The following is a 20917-nucleotide window of genomic DNA, read 5'->3' as shown; positions in this document are numbered from 1 at the left end:
GGGGGGAGGGGGGAGGCTACAACGCTTGGGATTGGGTGAGATTGGAGCCCAGGTCAAGGGGGTGGAGCTAAATGGAGGCCCTCTGGGGCCTAGCGCTTGGAAGAATGGTGGGGGTGGGGGAGGGGAGCGAGGGTGGGATTAGGATTTAGAGGCTGACCCCAGGGGTTGGGGGATAAAGTCTAAATATGATGGGGTGGGCTAGGCCCAAGGGGTAGGGCTAAGGGCAGGATTAGGAATTTAAATAGGTCGTCTTCAGCCAGACCACCCTGAGCGCGCCCTATCTCGTCTGATCGCGGAAGCTAAGCAGGGTCGGGCCTGGTTAGTACTTGGATGGGAGGAATTTAAATAGGTCAAAAGTAAGAATGGAAGGGGGGGGGGGTCTAAGCGAGTAGAGGAAATCAGAATCGAAATGCATTTCCCGTTAGAATGTTGGGCCCAACCACCTCCATCAGTGCGAGCGGGTTGGGAACCATGGTGGACCTCCCCAGGCGTGACATTAGAGTTTGGGGGGCAGAGCGAAGGAAGATCTGGTTAGAACTCAGGTGGGCAAGGGCAAAGGGGGGCAGGGGCAAGAGGGCGGGCACTCTTGGGGCTAGTTTAGGTCCGTGGGGGACTGGGCGGGGGTGGGGGAGGCTGGAGTCTGAGAGGACAGTTTAGGATGGTCGGCGAGGGCAGGGTGTCCAGGCGTTTCTCGTCTTCGTCTTTGGGCCCTTTGCTGGCCAAGTGACTGTGATCTTGCTGTACCAGATAGCTTCCTCGATTGTAAATAGGGTTCTGCTGGGGTGCATGCAGTTTGTGGGGCCCCCTGCGAGGATTAAAGGGAGTCCGAGGCCCATAAACCATTTAGCGCAGGGCGACTGAAGCTAGGCTCAGTTGGGATCAGAGACGGAACCAGACGGGTGGAGGGTGGGGGAAACTGTTCCCTCCGCTGACTGCCCCTTCTCTCCCCCAGAGGCGGGCACTGAGGGTCAGGAGACCGCGGAGATCACCGACTTCCAGAGGGTGCGTTTCTGCAAGGTGGTGGCGGCCGCTCCGCCACCGGGGGCCGCCCGCTGACCGCGCCTGCAGACTGCGGCCTCCGCGTTCTGCACTAACCTCCTGCCGCCTTGCTCCTCTGTCCTCTGCTTCCGTCACGCTCCAGCCAGGAGAGGGTTAAATGTAAGGGGGGCGGAGTCAGGGCCAGTGAACGGGGTGGGACCAGGGCAATAGGCAAGTCTCACGAATGGGGGGCGCCGTGGCACCGGGAGGGTTGAGACGCCCCCGAGTTACCCACCTAATGGCAGCCATGGGGGGCTAGGTGCCGGTCCCCGGATCTAGATTCCCGCCTCCTGGAGTTTCCATCTGAGGCATGGCAAATAGCCGGTGACTCTCCCGCAGGACTTGGAATTACTAGGCCACCGGCCTTCTCTCATTAAACGCAGTGCTTCCGCTAACCTTTGAACTGTGTTTCTGGAGGGCAGGCTGGGTTGCTGTGCTTGGCGGGCTTTTCCATGGCGGAAGAGGCGGGAGGAAGGGGTCTTCCTTCCTCCACTCCCCTGATACGTCTTCCCTCCCCCCCCTCTCGCAGGCCTCCCCGAATTCCTGAAGACGCTGCTGGGAGGGGACTGAAGCTTCCCCGCCTTGATGGGGAGGGGGCGGCAGGAGGGGGTTAGTCTGGATTTCCAGGCTGCGCTCTCTCCTCCCCGGAGACTGCTCTGGATCCCATGACTTTAGGGAGAGGGAGAAACTGAGGGTGGTGGGGAGGCGTTGGGGAAGGGGCGTGACTGGCTTATGGGGCAGAGCTGGAGCTTCGGGGCGTTGAATTTAGATCTCTGGACGCGAAGTAAGGATGAGGTGCCGTGAGGGGCGTGGCTAGGGTGCCTGGGCGGGGCCACAACTTGTGGGTGAGGTGAGGTTGGGACATAGGCGGGCCTTAGATGTGGTGTGGGGCCGCGACAGCAGGTTTAGATGCGAGTTCTTAACGCGGCTGTGGGGGGGGCAGTCCTCGGTGGAGGGCGTGGCCAATGCGGGGCTAGAACCAATGGGCTGAGGCGGCGGAAAGTTGCGGAGCCTGGACTAGAGAGTGTGAATCCAAGGAGAGGAGAGGGTGGCTTCGAGTGCTAGAATCGAGTGTGATTCAGAGAAAGGCAAGTTAGAAGCAGGGAGGACCTGCGGCTAAGGTGGGGCGGGGTTTGTGAGGCTTGAACCTCGTAAGGGCTTGGGGCTCGGAGGCTGGGCTTAGATGCCCGGGAGAAGTCTGTGTCCCGAAAGGGGACGGCGTTGGGGCGCGGGGAGGAGGCCAGAAGGAGGAGGGCGGGGCTAAGTGCTGGGCGGGTTCGCATTTAAGAGGTGTGGGCGTCACACCGAAGCCTGGCAGTAGTTGCCAGCTGCGTTTGCGGGCCTGGGGCGGGGTCAGAGCCAAGTGGGGGTGGGGTCAGGGCGCTAGTTAAGTCTTAGCTTGATAATGGTTGGCTGGAGTCTGGGGAGGGGGTGGGTCCAGGATGCGGAGGAGACCAGCCCGCGCGGGGGCGTGATCATCCTGGCGGGGGCGGGGTTGGATCAAGGAGATGCAGAGCGCGGGGGCGGGCCCGGGGAGGGGGCGGGCCCAGGGCGCGGGGGCGGGGCCTGTGCGGGCCGCTGCGCCGGGCGGAGTGGGCTGCGGGGATGCGGGGCACGAGCTGCGTGGGCGGCGGCGGCGAGAGCCCGGGTGGCGCCGGGCTGAGCGAGGGCCCGCGGGGCCGCTGGCTGCGCCTGGCCCCCGTCTGCGCCTACTTCCTCTGCGTCTCGTTGGCCGCCGTGCTGCTCGCCGTCTACTACGGTCTCATCTGGGTTCCCACGCGGCCCCCCGCGGGCCCCGCCGGCCCGCCGCCCAGCGCGCCGTCTCCTCCGTGCGCCGCCCGCCCGGGCGCGCCGCCTGCCCCGGCGCCTGCCGCTGCCTCGATCTCCTGCCTCCTGGGAGCCCCCGGCGGGCCGCGACCCCAGCTCGAGCTGCCGCGCAGCCGCCGCCGCCGCCACAGCGACCACAGCCGCCGCCCGAACCACCGCCAGACACCCAGAGAGAGGCCGGAGGCCGCGGGGGGGCGAGGACCCGGGTAGCCGTCCCTTCCACCCCCTGCTGGATCTCCGGCCCTCGAGAGGCCGGCGCCCCCGCGGCGGATGCTCCGTACCCGGTCGGGCCCGGGCTCCGTCTTCACGACACCGCCCAGCGTCTCCGGAGTCGTCATCCTGAAGAATGGGGAGCGAAGGGGAGCTGGCTTGGGGCCTCGCTCCTCTGCCGTCAGGCTTCTCCGCCATCAGGCTCCTCTGCCATCAGACCGGGGTCCTCCACCATCTGGCAGACCCTCTCCTGACCTCTGCCTTCTGACCCCCTCCATGGGATTCTGAGCACAGAGCCCACAACCCGCCCTCCTCCTCTCTGAATCTCCGTGTCCGTATGTCCCCCCTGCAATAAACTCCAGCCCCAAGTGCCTGGTGCTGTGTTTGTTGTATTGTTTTCGAGATGTCTCTCTTTTCAAGTTTGTAAGGGGAAGGCCTTCCCGGCGTCTGATCCTCGTGTCTTTTGCCCTGGGTGGCTCGGGTGGGCTCTCCCTTGACCTGGGCGGGCGTGTTTTTCTTTTCTCATCGCCAACACTTAGCCTTTGGGGTGGGGAGAAGAGGCTTATCTGCAACAGAGCAGTTGAAGGTCAGACAGCGTGAAGGACTTCGCAGTTTTGTGTCCGCTTGGGGCAGAAGACAAGTGCCTCTGGAGAGAAGCAGACAGTCCGCCCTCTTGTTCCAGCACAGATGAGGGGAGAGGTGGGATGGTTTCGCACAAGCATTGGGGTCTTCAGGGATTGGGATTAGTGTGATTATAGCGTCAGGCAGAGAGGCTGAGTCCCCCTGAGATGTCAGGATTGCTGCTGGGAGGGAGTGAGGCCTTCTTCCCCGGGTCTGAGAGCTGAGGGTGGACAGGGGTGTGCTGGGGCTGTGCCTCCCTGGAAATCACAGAGGAAGTTGGCCAGTACTGTGCTGCCTTTAAAGATTCGTACAACCTCTCTGGTCTGCAGTGCTGCTGGTGGACCGAGGCAGAGAAACTCCAGGCCTGCCGAAAGAGTCTGAAGTGGTTGAATGTATCCCCTCCCCGCAGAGGACTGAGGCCTGGCTCTGGGCAGGGCATTGGACCCTATACGCAGGTAGCGGTTTTCTCGTCTAGCCTCCTCCTTTGCACTGGAGACTTTCCCAGGGGAGTGAAACTGAACCTCCTCCCTCAGGCTGGGACATCAGTGGATATGGACTGGGCTGAGAATGTCAGTCATTCTGTGTCCCTCGTTCCCTCCCTTCTATCCGTCCAGCACCACTTCCCAGAGGGTGTCTCCAAACCGAAGGGGAACTCAGGGACCCGGCACCCCTTTATGGTTAGCATAGGGCACTGACCGTGGAGCCAAGATGCCCAGATCCAAATTCCAGCTCTTCCTCTCCCTAGCTGTGTGACCTTGGGCAGGTTACTCAACCTTCCTGGTCCTGTGAAACGAAGATGATGATCGTACTTCCAGAGTAAATTAGTGATCCAAAGCCTTTCAAACGGCATCACACGTTCCTTCTCTCCACCCGCCTCTGTCCCTCAGGGATTTAAAAAAAACCACAGCTTGGATCCCGAGGGATGTCAAGTCGGCCCAGAGCTCTGGACACCAGCAAGTGGTGAGTTGGAGGTGGGGACCCTCTGCATCTCTGAACCCTCTCGGCTCTCTAGCTTCCTGCTCTCTTCTCCCAGCTCCGTTGCTCCCCATTCCTCGGTTTCTCTTCCTGTCTCTGTGTCTCCCTCGCCACCCTGCTCTCTCCCCCTTCCGTCCCTGCCTCTCTGTCTCTCCCTGCCATCTTTCAGTGTTGTCTCTGCCTCTGTCCCTCACTCGGTGCTCTCTCTGACTCACTCTCTTGAGTCTCTGTCGCTTTCCGCCCCAGCTCTCTCTCTGTGTCTCCTCCCTCCCTCCCCTTGCTTCCCCCCTCCCCGTCCTGCCCCAACACCCCCCCTCCCTCTTCCCCCCCTTCTCGGTTCTTCCCCAGCTCAGTCCCCCGGTGCCCTATCTCCTCTCCCATCTTTGGCTGTCTTCCTTATCTCTCAGTCTCTCTTTTGGTCACTGCCTCTTAATTTTGCACTTAACAAACACTTACTGAGCATTTACTCTGTGCCAGGCCTTATTCTAGGCACCTGGGTCACAGCGGTGAACAAAACAGGCAAAGCTTCCTGCTTTCGAGGGAGCTGACCTATTGCTGGAGAGACAGACAAGAAGCATGATGAGTGACTTAAATACATGTTATGTCTGTTAACAAGAAGCACAACGGACGAAGATAATCAGGGTGACAGGGAGTAATGGAGTTGCTGGTTCCTGGGCAGATGCCAAAGAGGTAAGGGCCGGGCATACAGATCTCTGGCGGGAAGAGTGTTCCAGGACGTGGGAACAACAAGTGCGATAGCCCTGAGGCTCAGGTGCTTGGCCGGTTCAAGGAACCATGAAGAAGCCAGGGAGTGAGCAGAGTGAGTGAAGGAGAGAGCAGAAAGGGAGGCAAGAGTAAGAGAGAGAGAGAGAGAATAGGGGCAGATTGTACAGAACCTCAAAGACCCACCGTGAGGTCTTTGGCTTTTACTTTGAATGAAGTAGAACCATGGAAAGTTCTTGAGCTGAGGAGGGACAGAGCCCGCTTAGGTGTTAACGGGACCCTCTGATTGCCGCGTGGGAATAAACTGTAGGGAGCGCGAGGGTGGAAGCTGGGGCCCAGGGAGGAGGCCACGGCCATGGTTCAGGTGAGAGACAGTGGCTAGAACAAGGTAGTGGCCTGGAGGACACGTGGGTGGTCAAAATCTTAGTGTGTGTGTGAAATACACATAGCATAAAAGTTACCACTTGAGCCATTTTATTTTAAAATTGTGTTGTTGTTTTTTTAATAGCGTGAGCAGGGGAGGGGCGGAGAGAGAGGGAGACACAGAATCCGAAGCAGGCTCCAGGCTCCGAGCTGTCAGCACAGAGCCCGATGTGAGGCTCGAACTCACAAACCGCGAGATCATGACCTGAGCCGAAGTCGGACGCTTCACCGACTGAGCCACCCAGGCGCCCTTTTGTTCAGCTTCTTAGGCAAATCACTGAAATTTCTCTGGTCTACAAGTTTCCTTCCTTCCTTCCTTCCTTCCTTCCTTCCTTCTTTCTTTCTTTCCTTCTGTTCAAAAAAATTTTAATTTATTTTAGAGAGCACGAGCCAAAGGGAGGGGGGTGGAGAGAGAGAGAGAATCTTACGCTGGTTCCCGAACTGTCGGTGCAGAGCCTCGTATGACGTTCAATCTCACAAACTGTGAGGTCATGACCTGAGCCGAAATCAAGTCGGACACCTAACTGACTGAGCCACCCGGGCCTCCAGAGCATATATTTTGAAGTTTATTTTTGAGAAAGAGAAAGAGCGGGGAAGGGGCAGAGAGAGAGAGAGGGAGCGAGAGAACCCCAGGCAGGTTCCCATACTGTCAGCCCAGAGCCCGACGTGGGGACTCAATCTCAGGAACCGCAAGATCATGACCTGAGCCGGAATCAAGAGCGTTGGTGCTTAACCAGCTGAGCCACCCAGGCGCCTCGAACCGTTTAAAAGTGTAAAGTTCAGGGCATGAAGTTCGGTGTTGTGCGGTCATTACCACCTCCATTGATCTGATCGCTGTGAAAAGGAGGGGAGGAGGGACTGGACTAGAGGGAGAAAGTCTGGGGGCAGGCGGGGGGGGGGGGGTTGAGGAGGTGGGGGAGGTGTGAGCATGCACGCACATGCGTGGGGAGAGGCAGAGAGAGAAGGGGACAGAGGACCCGAAGCAGGCTCTGCACCGACAGCAGAGAGCCGGATGCGAGGCTCGAACTCCCGAACTGCGAGGTCAGGACCTGGGCGGAAGTCGGACACTCAACCGACTGAGCCACCCAGGCGCCCCCGCAGCAGGGTCTCTTAAAGGGAGAGCCGAGCAGCACCCTTGGGTGGCCACCACAGGGCCCTACAGTGTTTCTAGTTCTTTCGGGGCTTAGGGGCAGCCTCACCCCCAAGGCGCTTTGCCGGGTGCCCACGGACGGAGGCACCTGGGAACTCATTCCCATCCCTGGGAGAGAGGGAGGCCTCGCCCCTCCTGGTGGGCTGAAGGGCTTTTTTTCAACTTGGTGGGATCAGTGCAGGTCACATGACAAACCTGGACCCCCGTGCCTGTGCCAGGGGCCGTCAGGTGCGGTTGGTTGAGGCCTGGATTCCATCACGCCCTGGCGCGAGAAGGCGGGATTACTCTAAACGGTTCGGCCAATCGCGACCCACCGCTGGATCAAGCCCAAGGCCGTAGACCTCCCCGCTGCAGCCCAACCGCAAGGGCTGGAACTTCCAGGAGGGGGCGCCAAAGCGTCGCCGTCCTCCCGGAAGCCTACCCTGGCCGGGATCCAAGATTCACAATCACGGCAGAAACATTTGTACGTGCACGTTCCAGGGGCCTGCTAGGAGGGTCCCGTGTCCCGAATTCCCAAAAGCCGTGACAACCAAAACAGGTTCTTTGGGGGGGGGTAGTTTGGGCTCAGTCTCACATGGTGGCAAATCAACTGATAAGAGTTATTTACTTTTTTTTTTTTTTTAAATTCTGGACTGGCGCTAATTCGTAAGTTTGTTGAAGGGAAAGATGATCTTTCCACACCGCTTTGGGGTTAAACTTTCTATTATTTACACCCTTTATTTATCTCCGTTGGTGTGAACTTCCACGGGCGTTGCTGCAAATATACTAACATGTCTGGTGGGGAGGGGGCTGCCTCAGACCCCTGGGAGTGTTACATAAAATGTGGCATTTGCTCAGAATCGCCTTTCTAAAATTGGAACACTTCTGAGTTCCGAAAGGCATCTGTCCCCAAGGACTTCAGCTAAGGGATTGTGGACCTCAAGTCGGGCATGCTGCCCAACCGAGATTCATCTTAATTACTTGTTCAACGTTTATTTAATGGCTTTGGGAAGAAACTCATTTTCCATTACGATTTTTTTAAAAATAGAGAACGGCGCTGGTCTACTAAGTCCCCTTTGTTAATCATACGCTGTTTTCAGTGTCGTGTGTGTAAGCGACTGTCCGTGTGTCCCTGTCTCCTTGTTTTTGTTGTTTGTTTGTTTGTTTTTCTTAGTAGGCTTTATGCCCAGGGCAGGGCTTGAACTCATGGCCCTCAGATCAAGACCTGAGCTGAAATCAAGAGTCGGGAAGTTTAGCTGACTGAGCCACCCAGGCGCCCCTGTGTCCCTCTGTGTGTGTACCTATGTGGGTCTTTGGGAGAGTTTTTCGTATGTGTGATCGTGTCTGTGTGCGTTTGCAAGGGTCTCGTTGTGCCTGTAATTGTGTGTGCGCGCGTGCGTGTGTGTGAGTGAATGTGCACGACAAGAGGCATAGTTCAGGGTTTAAAGTTGATCTGCTGTGGGGCGCCTGGGTGGCTCGGTCGGTTAAGCGTCCGACTTCGGCTCAGGTCACGATCTCTCGGTCCGTGAGTTCGAGCCCCGCGTGGGGCTCTGTGCTGACAGCTCAGAGCCTGGGGCCTGTTTCAGATTCTGTGTCTCCCTCTCTCTCTGCCCCTCCCCTGTTCATGCTCTGTCTCTCTCTGTCTCAAAAATAAATAAACGTTAAAAAAAATAAAAAAAATAAAAATAAAAAAAAATAAAGTTGATCTGCTGAAATAAAGTCCTCATATCAGCTGCCTCATATCTGCCTCCGTCTTCAGAGTTGAAAATTCCGGAGAAATTTTGCGCGGCCAACCGATACCCTGTACTTCCACCAGAGGGCGCCCACCTGCTTTGGCCAGAAGAAATGTAAAAAGTACATTTTGGGGGGCCATTTCTTTATTTTTATTTAAAAAATTTTTTTTAAATTTTTCATTTCTTAAAATTTGCATCCAAGTTCGTTAGCATATGGTGCAAACAATGATTTCAGGACATAAAATGTGCCATGTCCTATATTTTAGGTGTGCAGTTGGTGGCATGAAATACATTCACCTTGTTGTGGGACCGTCACTGCCACGGGGTTTCCAGAATGTTTTCATTTCCCCAAACTGAAACTTTGTATCCCTCAAACAATACTCTCCATCTCCCCACCTCCCCCACTCCAGGCAACCTCTATTTTACTTTCTGTCTCTGTGAATCCCTCTTCTCTGTGCCTCATTTAAGTGCAGTCGAACAATATTTGCCCTTTCGTGCCTGTCTCATTTCACTTAGCATCAAGTTGTCAAGTTTCATCCACGTTGTATTGTGTATCAGAATTTCCATCCTTTTTTTGTTTATTATTATTTTTTATTTTAACGTCTATTTATCTTTGAGACAGAGACAGAGAGAGACAGAGCATGAACGGGGAAGGGGCAGAGAGAGAGGGAGACACAGAATCGGAAACAGGCTCCAGGCTCCGAGCCATCAGCCCAGAGCCCGACGCGGGGCTCGAACTCACGGACCGCGAGATCGCGACCTGAGCTGAAGTCGGACACTTCACCAGCTGAGCCACCCAGGCGCCCCAACATAAATAACATTTCGAATGAAAAATGCTGTATTTTCCAAAAAAAAAAAAAAAATGTAATGAGAAGAGTGACATCACTTTACATTTCTGAGAATATTTAACGTCTGGCTCAATAGAAGACAACTGGGTTCTTATAGTTGCTTCTGCATTTGTTCTGTTGCAATGTTACAAGTCAGCTAGCCTCTGGAAAAAAAAAAAGTTTGGTGAACTCCAGCCAAGTCATGGAAAGTCCCGAGCATGAGCCTTTTATTTATTTATTTATTTTTAAATTTTTTTTTCAACGTTTTTTATTTATTTTTGAGACAGAGAGAGACAGAGCATGAACGGGGGGAGGGGCAGAGAGAGAGGGAGACACAGAATCGGAAACAGGCTCCAGGCTCCGAGCCATCAGCCCAGAGCCCGACGCGGGGCTCGAACTCACGGACCGCGAGATCGTGACCTGGCTGAAGTCGGACGCTTAACCGACTGCGCCACCCAGGAGCCCCCCGAGCATGAGCCTTTTAAACCCACTCCCCCTCCAGCTACATCATCCTGAATATCAAAAAAAAAAAAAAAAAAAAAATATATATATATATATATATATATACACACATATATTTATTTATTTAGAGAGAAAGTGTGAGAGCATGTGAGTGGGGGGGGGAAGGGCAGAGAGAGAGAGAGAGGGAGAGAGAATCCCAAGCAGGCTCCACACTGTCAGTGCAGAGCCCGATGTGAACCTGGAGACGGTGACCTGAAGTCAGATGCTTAACCGACGGGGCCCCGCAGGCGCCCCCCGGGGCATGTACATTTCACATGTGGTTCTGGGTACAATTCTTTATCACTTAGTCACACTGCAACCATGTAGTGATGATGGACTCACGGCTATACTGCTGCTAATGTATCGGTTTACTCTGGTCCGAGAATAACCCAAATCTGCGTGTGATGTACACACACGGATGTTTATGTAGCGGGTGCATCCGGGGGTCAGCTGATCGTGGCCGGAAGGCTCTGCTGATCCTAGCTGACTTCTCCTGTACGACCGACCGGGGTCCCATGGAGCTGGACTGCCTGGGGCTGCGCGTGGTTGGATGGCTTGCTGATCTTGGCTGGGCTCCCTCAGCTGCTTGTGGCTGGGCTGATCCTGGCAGGTGCATCCACCTGGCAGGTGCTTGGGACCAACGGCCTATCCCAGGAATATCCTTCTCGTAGTAATGGCAGAGGTGTGAGCCCAACTGCCATGGTGCATCTCAAGCCTCTGTGGTCTGTGTGCCTTCATCCCACTGGCCAAGCAAGTTGCACAGCCTCTTGCTATAAAGGGATGGGAGACACATTCCTTCCAAGGAGATGAGGCGGACGGAACGAAGGCTTGTGAAGGGTTACCGGATCTGCACGGGTGGTCATGTCCCATGTCCCACGTCGCCATAGGATGAGGGGGTGGACGGGGGGGTGGGTGACCTGGGCGCTGGGCTCAAACCTGAAACTGGGAATCAAAGGATGGCCATGCGGGCAGGGAGGGTATAAAAGGCATAAATGTTCACATTGTGCCCTAGAGGCTGAGGAGTAATTTACAGAGCAACAACTGTGTGTGTTGGGGGGGGGGGTGTGTAGGTGGGAAGCTGAAAGCCATGTGATCTGACTCTAACCTGCGCCCCATGTCACTGCTGGCTTTGCTTCTCAGCCCAAACCATATGGAGAGCCCGCGCGTAGGCTGTCTGGTTGAAAATCCCAGCTATGCCCCCACTCGACGGCCAGAATCGACGGCCAACCATGTGAGCGGGTCACCTGGCACGTCCGGCCCGGTTGGGCCTTCAGATGAGCACGGCTCCAGCCGACCTCAAGAGGCTCCAAGTGAGAAGTGCCCGGAAGTCCATCCACAGGACCATGAGAGAGGATACCGATTGGAGGCCAATTTTTTGTTTGTTTGTTTTACTTGTGACACTAAAGGACAACTGTGAGCCTATTCTTTTATTATGATGATGATTATTAAAAACATTTTTTTTAATGTTTACTTATTTTTGAGAGACAGAGAGATAGAGCATGAGTCGGGGAGGGGCGGAGAGAGAGAGGGAGACCCAGAATCCGAAGCAGGTTCCGGGCTCCGAGCCATCAGCACAGAGCCCGACGCGGGGCTTGAACCCACGAACCGCGAGCTCATGACCTGAGCCGAAGTCGGACGCTCAACCCACTGAGCTCCCTAGGGGTCCCAACCCCTTCTCTTTCAGAGCAATGCTCAGAGCCTGAGAGAGCTCTTTGTTGCCTGTCCCCGCTGCCCCAGGAGGCCTGGGGCTCAGGACTGGGGGGGACTGAAAAGTGTCCTTGCTGGCAGGGGACAGAAGCAGCGTAGAACACTTAGGAAGTGCTTGCCCTGAGCCTGATAAGGACCGAGAGGAGAGTGTTTCATGTTCTCTGTTTTCTGTTTGATTACGTGCTGACGCCCGCACTTCGCTGTGATAAAAATAAACAAATGTGGTGGGTTTTTTTGTTTTTTTTTTTTTAATTTTTTTTTCAACGTTTTTTATTTATTTTTGGGACAGAGAGAGACAGAGCATGAACGGGGGAGGGGCAGAGAGAGAGGGAGACACAGAATCCAAAGCAGGCTCCAGGCTCCGAGCTGTCAGAGCAGAGCCCGACGCGGTGCTCGAACCCACGAACCGCGAGATCGTGACCTGAGCCGACTCTTGATCTCGGCTCAGGTTCTGACGAATCTCATGGTTCATGGGATCGAGCCCCATGTTGGGCTCCACACTGACAGCACGGAGCCTGGTTGGGATTCTCTCTCTCTGTCTCTCTCTCTGCCCCTCCCCCACTCTCTAAAAATAGATAAATAAACATTAAAAAAATAAGGAGGCAGGACCGATGACCCATCTGAAGAGATGAAGTTGAAGGGCTTGAGTTACCTTGAAAGCATCTCAGAGACACCGAGAGAGAGAAGGACAGAGGGGGTGGAGAGTCCCCCAAAGGCTGGGTGATGGGGGGACAGAGAGAGATGGGGAGGAGCCACACTGACAGGCCATGGCACCGAGCGGGGAAGACGGGGACACAGTGGACGCGGGGATGGAGAGAAGGAAACGCTGAAGTTCGGGGTGACTGAAGGAGGAGGAAACGCAACAAGAAGAGAGCGGATAAAGATTCTTTGCTTTGTTTAAATTTTAGAGAGAGAGTGAGTGTGAGCGGGGGAGGGGCAGAGGGCAGAGAGAGGGAGAGAGAGCATTCCAAGCGGGCTCCACGCTCCGCACGGAGCCTGCCATGGGGCTCGATCCCACAACCCCGGGATCACGACCTGAGTCAAAAATCAAGAGTCGGGCGCTCAACCCAGTGAGCCACCCAGGCGCCCCAAGAGGGGACAACGTTTCTGAGAAAGGGACAGGAAGGTGGTGTGCAATTAGATAGGGGGAGAGGCAAACTGAAAACTGGGAAGCGTGGGGTGTGGTCATCAAACGGACAGCTGGAGGCGGGTGGTATCTGGGTTTGGGAAGTGGAAAGAAAGCCAAAGATGGAAACCAATGGACCCTCTGGAAAATTCCGAGAGGCACGGTTGCTGAGAAGCACCCAGACAGGTGCGTCTGTCGCACGTCCCCAAGACGACTTTCATGTTTCGCGACTCACCAGAAGGGCTCACGGAACCCAGAAGAGCTGTTAGAATCACACTTGTGATTTATCGGGGCGAAAGGAGAGAGATTAACGTCAGCCGAGAGGAAAGGTGGGCACGCGGCCTCCGGGAGAGACCAGGCCTGAGCTTCCGGTTGTCTGTCCCCACGGAGTCGTATGGAGAGCGGTCGCTTTTCCTAGCGAGGTCACGCGGCCGCACACCTGGAGCCTTTGCCAACCAGGGAGGCTCCCCTGAGCCTTGGTGTCCAGGGTTTTTGTTGGAGGGGGTCAGTTACAGGGGCATGGAGACCCCGGGGCATTTTTCTGCCTCTCCCACCCAACAGTGGGATACAGCTTTGCAAGAAAAAGGAATTGGATACGGAACATTACACCGCGTGAAAGACACGGGGCAAGGGAAAGCACCTCCTACCTTACCCTTCCACTTATGCGAAATTCTAGGAAATTCAAACCGATCTGTTACGACAGAAGGCAGATCAGTGGTTTCCTGAGGGCAGAGGGTAGAGGGAGGGCTCGGTTACAAAGAACCGCAAAGAACCTTCTGGGCACTATGGAAGTGTTTGCTAACTTGCTTGTGGCGGGGGTGTCACCTTCCTACCTCGTTCTCGATACGTGCTGCGTGTGGCACATCGATTACACTTTAATAAAGTCGTGAAAAATAGCACATAGGAACTCAGTGGTACACGTACTGGATTTAACAGGAGACTCGGTGTCTTCAGTTTTGCATCCTAAGCTTCACTCAGTTGCCACAAGCATTATAGTCATTTCAAAAGCTTTATTATGGGGGCCCCTGGGCGGCTCAGTCGGTTGAGCGTCCGACTTCGGCTCAGGTCCCGGAGCTCATTGCTCGTGAGTTCGAGCCCCGCGTCGGGCTCTCTGCTCACCGCTCGGAGCCTGGAGCCTGCTTCGGGTTCTGTCTCTATCTCTCTGCCCCTCCCCTGCTCGCTGTCTCTCAAATATAAAATAAAACATTTAAGATTTTCTTTGTCTCCCTCTGCCCTTCTCCCCCGCGCACACACTCTCTCTCTAAAAAAAATAAGAATAATAAAAAGCTTTATTCTACTAAGGCGTTTTCCATTCGGTCATGATATTTTGACAACAACCCTGCGCACTAAACATTCTTCCCCTCGTTTTACAGAAGTGGATGGGATGGGGGCGGGGAGGTCAGAAACATGGCCAGTCACATACAAAGGTTTATCTGACTGCAAAGACCTCCATGAATTCTGAATTCTTTAAAAAAAATTTATTATTTTTTATTTGGTTTTGATGTTGCTTTATTTTTGAGAGAGAGAGAGAGACAGAGCAGGACTGGGGGAGGGGCAGAGAAAGAGGGAGACCCAGAATCCGAAGCAGGCTCCAGGCCCCGAGCGGTCAGCCCAGAGCCCGACGCGGGGCTTGAACCCATGAACCATGAGATCATGACCCGAGCCAAAGTCAGATGCTCAACCGACTGAGCCGGCCAGGTGCCCCTCGAACTGTTACTTATATCCATATAGACCTTAGTTTTTTCCTTAGGGTTTCTCTCTCTCTGTCCCACATGGAGGCCTTTGGGGACAGCATTTTCAGCTCGCTCACTCATTCTTTAGCTGTATCCGTTCGGCCATTCAACTCACCTATTAAGTTCTTTATTTCAGTAATTATATCGTTCATGTCCCTTGTCTTCAGTTAGGTTCTACTTCATAACTTCCTCGTCTTGCTTCCGATTTTCAATCTCCTCTCTTGGTTCTCCACGGATATTTAGGATGCATGTTTTACATGCCTTATTAGGTCCACTTCATTGGGTAGAGTTTCTTCCAAGCCTGACCGACAGGTTGGAGCCTCCTGGGGATGCCGACAATTTTGCGCTTCAGAAAAGGTAACAATTCAGCGCTCTTTAAACCTGATGGTTTTACACTAGTTTCCTTTGAGCATTGATTTAGAGCTGAGGCAGAGAAACTGATTTCTGTTCGTCAGAAAAAAAACCAAAAAAAAAAAAAAAAAAAAACAAACAAAACCAAAAAAAACCGCGGACAGAAAGTGAATTACAGCGTCTGGCCAGAGCAGAGACAATTTCCTGGTTAAAAAAGAAATTGTCAAGGGGCATCCGGGGGGGAGGAGACAGCGCAGGTGCCTCTCCCCGCCTGGGTTCACCCACAGGGGCTGACAGTTTCCGGCACCTGGTCAGCCTCTCAGCTTGGCACGGAGGTGTCTCCTTGTGGCTTTTTTCTGGCATCGCTGGACTGATTTGGACCCCAGGTGCAGCCCCCGAGGTGGGAGGGGTTGGGGCGACCCCGCCTCAAAGGGGGCAGCGAGTGATGACATCAATGCGCACCCCGCCCCCCCCTTCGGTGGGAAGATCCCGAGGTCTGTTCTGCCTGGTTCCTCACAGGGTCCCCAGCAGGATCAAGCCCCGATTGCCCCCAACCGGTGGGCGTTAACACACCCTTTAATGGCCTTTCTCCCTTCTCTGGTCTCTGTTCTGTACTTCCTCACTCCTGCTGCCCGTGATCAACCCCCGCGTAAACTACCTGTCAAATCACCGCTTTGGGGGAAACTCAGGCAAAATTGCGATCGTCTCCAGATCTTGTCCTATTTTCATTTTATTCATATATATATTTAATTTTTTTTTAATTTTTAAATGTTTTTTTTTTTTTTTTTTTTTTCTTGAGAGAGAGAGAGAGAGATAAAGAACAAATGGGAGAGGGACAGAGAGGGAGGGAGACAGAGAATCCGAAGCCGGCTTCAGGCTCCGAGGTGTCAGCACGGAGCCCGATGTGGGGCTCGAACCCATGAACCGGGTGATCATGACCTGAGCCGAAGTCGGATGCTTAACCCACCGAGCCACCCAGGCGCCCCTATTTTTTTCCCCTTCTTCAGACTTAGTCTTTTTTTGTGGGTGTGTGTGTGGGGGGGGGCAGGTGCACGGGAAACAGTTTACAATTAGAGAATAATATCAGTTGTTTATTGCCAGGAAAACAGCTCCGCCTTCATATCAGATTTTCAGCTGATTGCAAATGTGTGCCCCCCCCCCCCCCCAGCCCCCACCTTCCCACAAGGGGCACCTGGCTGGCTGGGTTGGAGGAGTGGGCGATTCTTGATCTCAGGGTTGTGAGATCGAGTCTCATGTCGAGTGGAGAGGTTACTTAAAAATAAACAAACTTAAGACAAAGCGCGTGCACCCGTGACGGAACACAGACCCGACAAAGGGCAAGGCTTAAAACACCTCCACAGGGCGACGGCCCGGCCGGACCGACTTCGGCTCAGGTCATGATCTCGGTCGTGCGTTCGAGCCCCGCGTTGGGCTCTGGGCTCTGGGCCGGGAGCCTGCCCGCGATTCTCTCTCTCTGCCCCTCCCCTGCGCACACCCTCTCTCGCTCTCTCTCAAAATAAATAAATAAACATTAACAAAAGACAGGGAGACAAAAGAAGAGAAGAGAGGCCAGGTGAAGACAGAGGCCGAGGCTGGACGCGGCCACAAGAGCCAGGAGTATCTGGAGCCTCCAGAAGCTACAGGAGGCAGGGGTGAATCCTCTCCTGCCCCTACGGGAGGCGAGGCCCTGCCCTGCCCTCACCTCGATTTCAGGCTTCTGACTTCCATGCCAGGGAGACAATAAACTGTTGTCGCTTTAAGCCACCCAGTTGGCGGTCGTTCGTGGCAACAGAAAATGAATGCAGCGGGTTTCTTATAAAATTGAAACACACAGGGGCGCCTGGGTGGCTCAGTTGGTTGGGCAACCGACTTCGGCTCAGGTCATGATCTCACGGTTTGTGGGTTCGAGCCCCACATCGGGCTCTGTGCCGACAGCTCAGAGCCTGGAGCCTGCTTCGGATTCCGTGTCTCCCCCTCTGTCTACCCCTCCCCTGCTCATGCTCTGTGTCTCTCTGTCTCTCAATAATAAATAAACGTTAAAAAATTAAAAATAAAATAAAATAAAATCAAAACACACATTAACCACATCACCCAGCAGTCCGGCTCCTAGCTTCCCGGACACCCTGCAGCAGTGAAACCTTTTAAAGATTTTATTTGTCCTCAGTCTCTCCGCCCCACGCGGGGCTCGAACTCACCACCCTGAGATCAAGAGTCGTGGGAGGATGGAGTGCCACTCAGCAATTAAAGGGGACTTCTGCGACCCACACAGCGACAGGGATGAATTGTAAACGTATGAGGCTGAGGGGGAGAAGTCAGATTCAGAAAGCTGCCTATAGTATGATTCCGTTTATAGGACATTCTGGAAAAGGCCAATCTGGCCACGAGACTAGCGCGGCGGTTGCCAGGGGTTACAGGTGGGGGAGGGGCTGGCTGCAAAGAGGCCCCTGAGGGAATTTTCTGGGGTGGGGGGCGGGGGACGAGACTGTTCCGGGTCTCATTTGCGGTGGTGGTTACCCCACCGGGTGTTTTTTGTCAACACTCGCAGGATGGCACGCCCCCAAAAATGGGTTTTGTCCTATTGGGTTCAAAATAAATTAATGAACAATTTAAAAAATCTTAAAACCGGAATTTTAGGATCAGAGATACCCATTCGCTTTGTATCCGTGCATTTTTATTAAAAAATATTTTCTGGGGCGCCTGGGTGGCGCAGTCGGTTAAGCGTCCGACTTCAGCCAGGTCACCATCTCGCGGTCCGTGAGTTCGAGCCCCGCGTCAGGCTCTGGGCTGATGGCTCGGAGCCTGGAGCCTGTTTCCGATTCTGTGTCTCCCTCTCTCTCTGCCCCTCCCCCGTTCATGCTCTGTCTCTCTCTGTCCCAAAAATAAATAAAAAAAAAAACGTTGAAAAAAAAATTTAAAAAAAAAAAAATAAAAAATATTTTCTAATGTTTATTAATTTTTGAGAGAGAGAGAGAGAGAGTGTGAGTGGGGGAGGGGCAGAGAGAGAAGGAGACGCAGAATCCGAAGCAGGTTCCAGGCTCTGAGCCGTTAGCACAGGGCCCCACGCCGGGCTCGAACTCGCGAACCGCGAGATCATGACCTGAGCCCCCCCCAGGCGCCCCTGTTGTTGTTCTTGCTGGTGTTTTCCACCGAGAAGAGGCCTTCTGCCTGATGTGCCCTCCAGCTGCTTTCTCCCAGCTTCCCCTTGGTACTTCCTGTCACCATCTGGTTTCCAGGTTCAGCCGGGGCTGGAAGTTCCCGAAGTCCGTCTGACCAGGGTTAGAAGGTTGTGTGGGCCCAACCACTGCTGGGGCTGGGCCCCCCACATCCTGCCTCAGAAGATCCTGTGGCCACCGCTGAGGACCCCCAGTACACAAGGCCAGCATCTGTCTGGCTCTGGGCTTCCTGTGACAGCTAGCAGGGTGGTGGCTGGCCACCAGTGGCTGTTGTCCGTGGTGTGGTGGCTGCAGCCCCATGCTCGGCCCGGCCAGCTTCAGATGGGTAGCAGGAAATGCGGATTCAAAGTAACATGGGATTTAAAAATTGTTTTAAAGATTTTATTTTATTTTTTTATTAACAAAAACAATTTTTTTTAAACATTTCTTTATTTTTGAGAGACAGAGAGCAGGCAGGGGAGGGGCAGAGAGAGAGGGAGACACAGAATCCCAAGCAGGCTCCAGGCTCTGAGCCCAGACGCACAGAGCCCGACGCGGGACTCAAACCCACAAACTGTGAGATCGTGACCTGAGCTGAAGTCGGATCCTTAACTGACTAAGCCACCCAGGCACCCTGGCCCATTTTTCTATTGGGTTGTGTTTTTTGTGTTTTTTTTGTTTTTTTATTATTATGTCTGAGGGTGCTCACTGTGGTCTGAACAAAAGCGTCAGAAACCACCTAATCCCAATAGGCAAATGATTAAGTAAACAGATTTCAAGCCAAGAATGGATTTATTAAGCTGTTGAAAGGGGGGGAAATAGGTGCTTTCAATGTAGTCACAGAAACATTATTCAGAAAGCAAAAGTGATGGGGCGCCTCAGGTCATGATCTCACAGTCATGGGATCAAGCCCCGCGCGCTCCGCTCGGCCTGCTTGGGATTTTCTCTCTCCCTCTCTCTCTGCCCCTCTCCTGCTCACTTTCTCTCTCTCAAAATAAATAAAAGAAAAAATTGCGACAAAAGCACTTTATTGGAACAGTTGGTGACATTTGAACATGAACTGCAGATTACATCAGTACTATATTTCCTACTCGCTCTGTGGTAAAGAGGCATGGGGTTTCTAGCTCACTCTCTAGTGACTCAGAGAAAAGTGCTAAGATATATATCTATATATATCTGTATCTACACACACACACAGAACCTTTGTATCAGGTTCCCATGGCTTGCCAGCTCCCACAATTCCAGGAACCAATTTCTTTTTTATTTTATTTTATTTTTTTACATTTTTATTTCTTTTTGAGAGACACAGAGAGACAGAGAGACAGAACACAAGTGGGGGAGGGGCAGAGAGAGAACGAGATACAGAATCCGAAGCAGGCCCCAGGCTCTGAGCTGTCAGCCCGGGGCCTGACGTGGGGCTTGAACCCACAAACCGCGAGCTCGTGACCTGAACGGAAGTCAGATGCTCAACCCACTGGGCCACCAGGCGCTCCTCCAGGAACTAATTTCTTAAGACAAATATCCTTTTCCTCCTCCTTCCTTGCCTCACTCTCTCTCTCCCTCCCCTCCCCCCTGTTTCTTTATCCTGTTTTAAAAAATTTATTCCGAGAGAGAGAGAGAGTGGGGGAGGGGCAGAGACAGAGAGACAGAGAGAGAGAGAGAGAGAGAGAGAGAATCCTAAGCAGGCTCCTCACTGCCGGCGCGGAGCCGGATGCGGGGCTCGAACTCGTGAACCGGTGGGATCACCACCTGAGTCAAAATCAAGAGTCAGACGCTTCACCCACGGAGCCCCCCCAGGCGCTCCTATCCTATTCTTTTGGAAGATTTTATTCTTTTTTTTTTTAAGCCATCTGTACACCCAACATGGGCTCAAGCTTACAACCCCGAGGTCAAGAGTCATATGCTCTAGTGACTGAGCCAGCCAGGCGCCCCCTCTTTGTCCTATTGGTCCTATTTTTCTAGAGAACCCTGATTGATTACCTGCGGCCCCCCCCCCGCCCCAGGCATATAGTGGGCGCATATTAAAGAAAGCACAGCACAGGGGGCAAACGCAACGGTGCGTGAATCTGGGCGAAAGCCACACGGGAGTTACTTGTATTCTCCTTGCCACTTCCACTTAAGTAGGAAATTACATCAAAATCAGCAGTTGCAAAAAAAAAAAAAAAAAAAAAAAATTCTGAGAAGTTCATAACTTCACCAAGGGTCTAGGGCACAGAACCCACGGGTGCGCCTGGGTGGTCCATCCGTTGAGCAGCCGACTTCCGCTCTGACCTGATCTCCCTGGTTGGTTCCTGGGGTCCAGCCCCGCCTCAGGCTCCGTGCTGACTGTGCAGAGCCTGCTTGGGACTGTCTTGCTCTCTGCCCCTCCCCCGCTCCCTCTCGCTCTCAAAAAAAAACAAACATAAAAAAAAAAAAAGAAAAGAAAAAGACAGAAAACGTTAAGAACTCGTGCTTTAAGGCAATACGCAGTTTTGGTCCAAAATTCTAAAAAAAAAAAAAAAAAAAAAGGGGGCGTGGCCTGGCTTTCGGAGTCTCTCCCAGCTCAAGCGCCCCCTTGAGGTCAGGGTCAGTATGACAGCACCTCCTCCCTACCTGCGCCAAATCCTCAGAAAGCGACTGTCCAAGTCCTTGCTGAGCGCCCCTGGACCACACCCGTGGCTTCGTGTAGCGACACTAAAACCCGACATCGTGCACCCTCGTGTGGGTCCCCAAACACAAATACCACACTTGTAACAGCCTGGGGGGACGCACTCCGAACTCTGTAGGGGCTTCGGCAGCATGGCGGTGGAGATGGGTCAAAAAAAATCTTTTTTTTTTTTCCGATTTTTCTTTTGGTAGGGG

At 53.7% G+C, this 20917-nt stretch overlaps 1 protein-coding gene across 1 annotated transcript; it reads left to right on the top strand.

Annotated features, from left to right (window-relative positions):
* Positions 1–2607: 2607 nt before the first annotated feature.
* INAFM1 (InaF motif containing 1) lies at positions 2608–3448 on the top strand. The gene has a single exon (XM_042919236.1). The coding sequence runs from the start codon at positions 2644–2646 to the stop codon at positions 3073–3075; it is 432 nt and encodes a 143-aa protein (XP_042775170.1). The 5' UTR covers positions 2608–2643; the 3' UTR covers positions 3076–3448.
* The last annotated feature ends 17469 nt before the right edge of the window (positions 3449–20917 follow it).

Source organism: Panthera leo, chromosome E2 (genome assembly GCF_018350215.1).
Source record: "Panthera leo isolate Ple1 chromosome E2, P.leo_Ple1_pat1.1, whole genome shotgun sequence".
NCBI classification, from domain to species: domain Eukaryota; kingdom Metazoa; phylum Chordata; class Mammalia; order Carnivora; family Felidae; genus Panthera; species Panthera leo.
The sequence above is the reverse complement of the archived record's forward strand: the minus strand, read 5'-3'. Positions and strand labels throughout refer to the sequence as shown.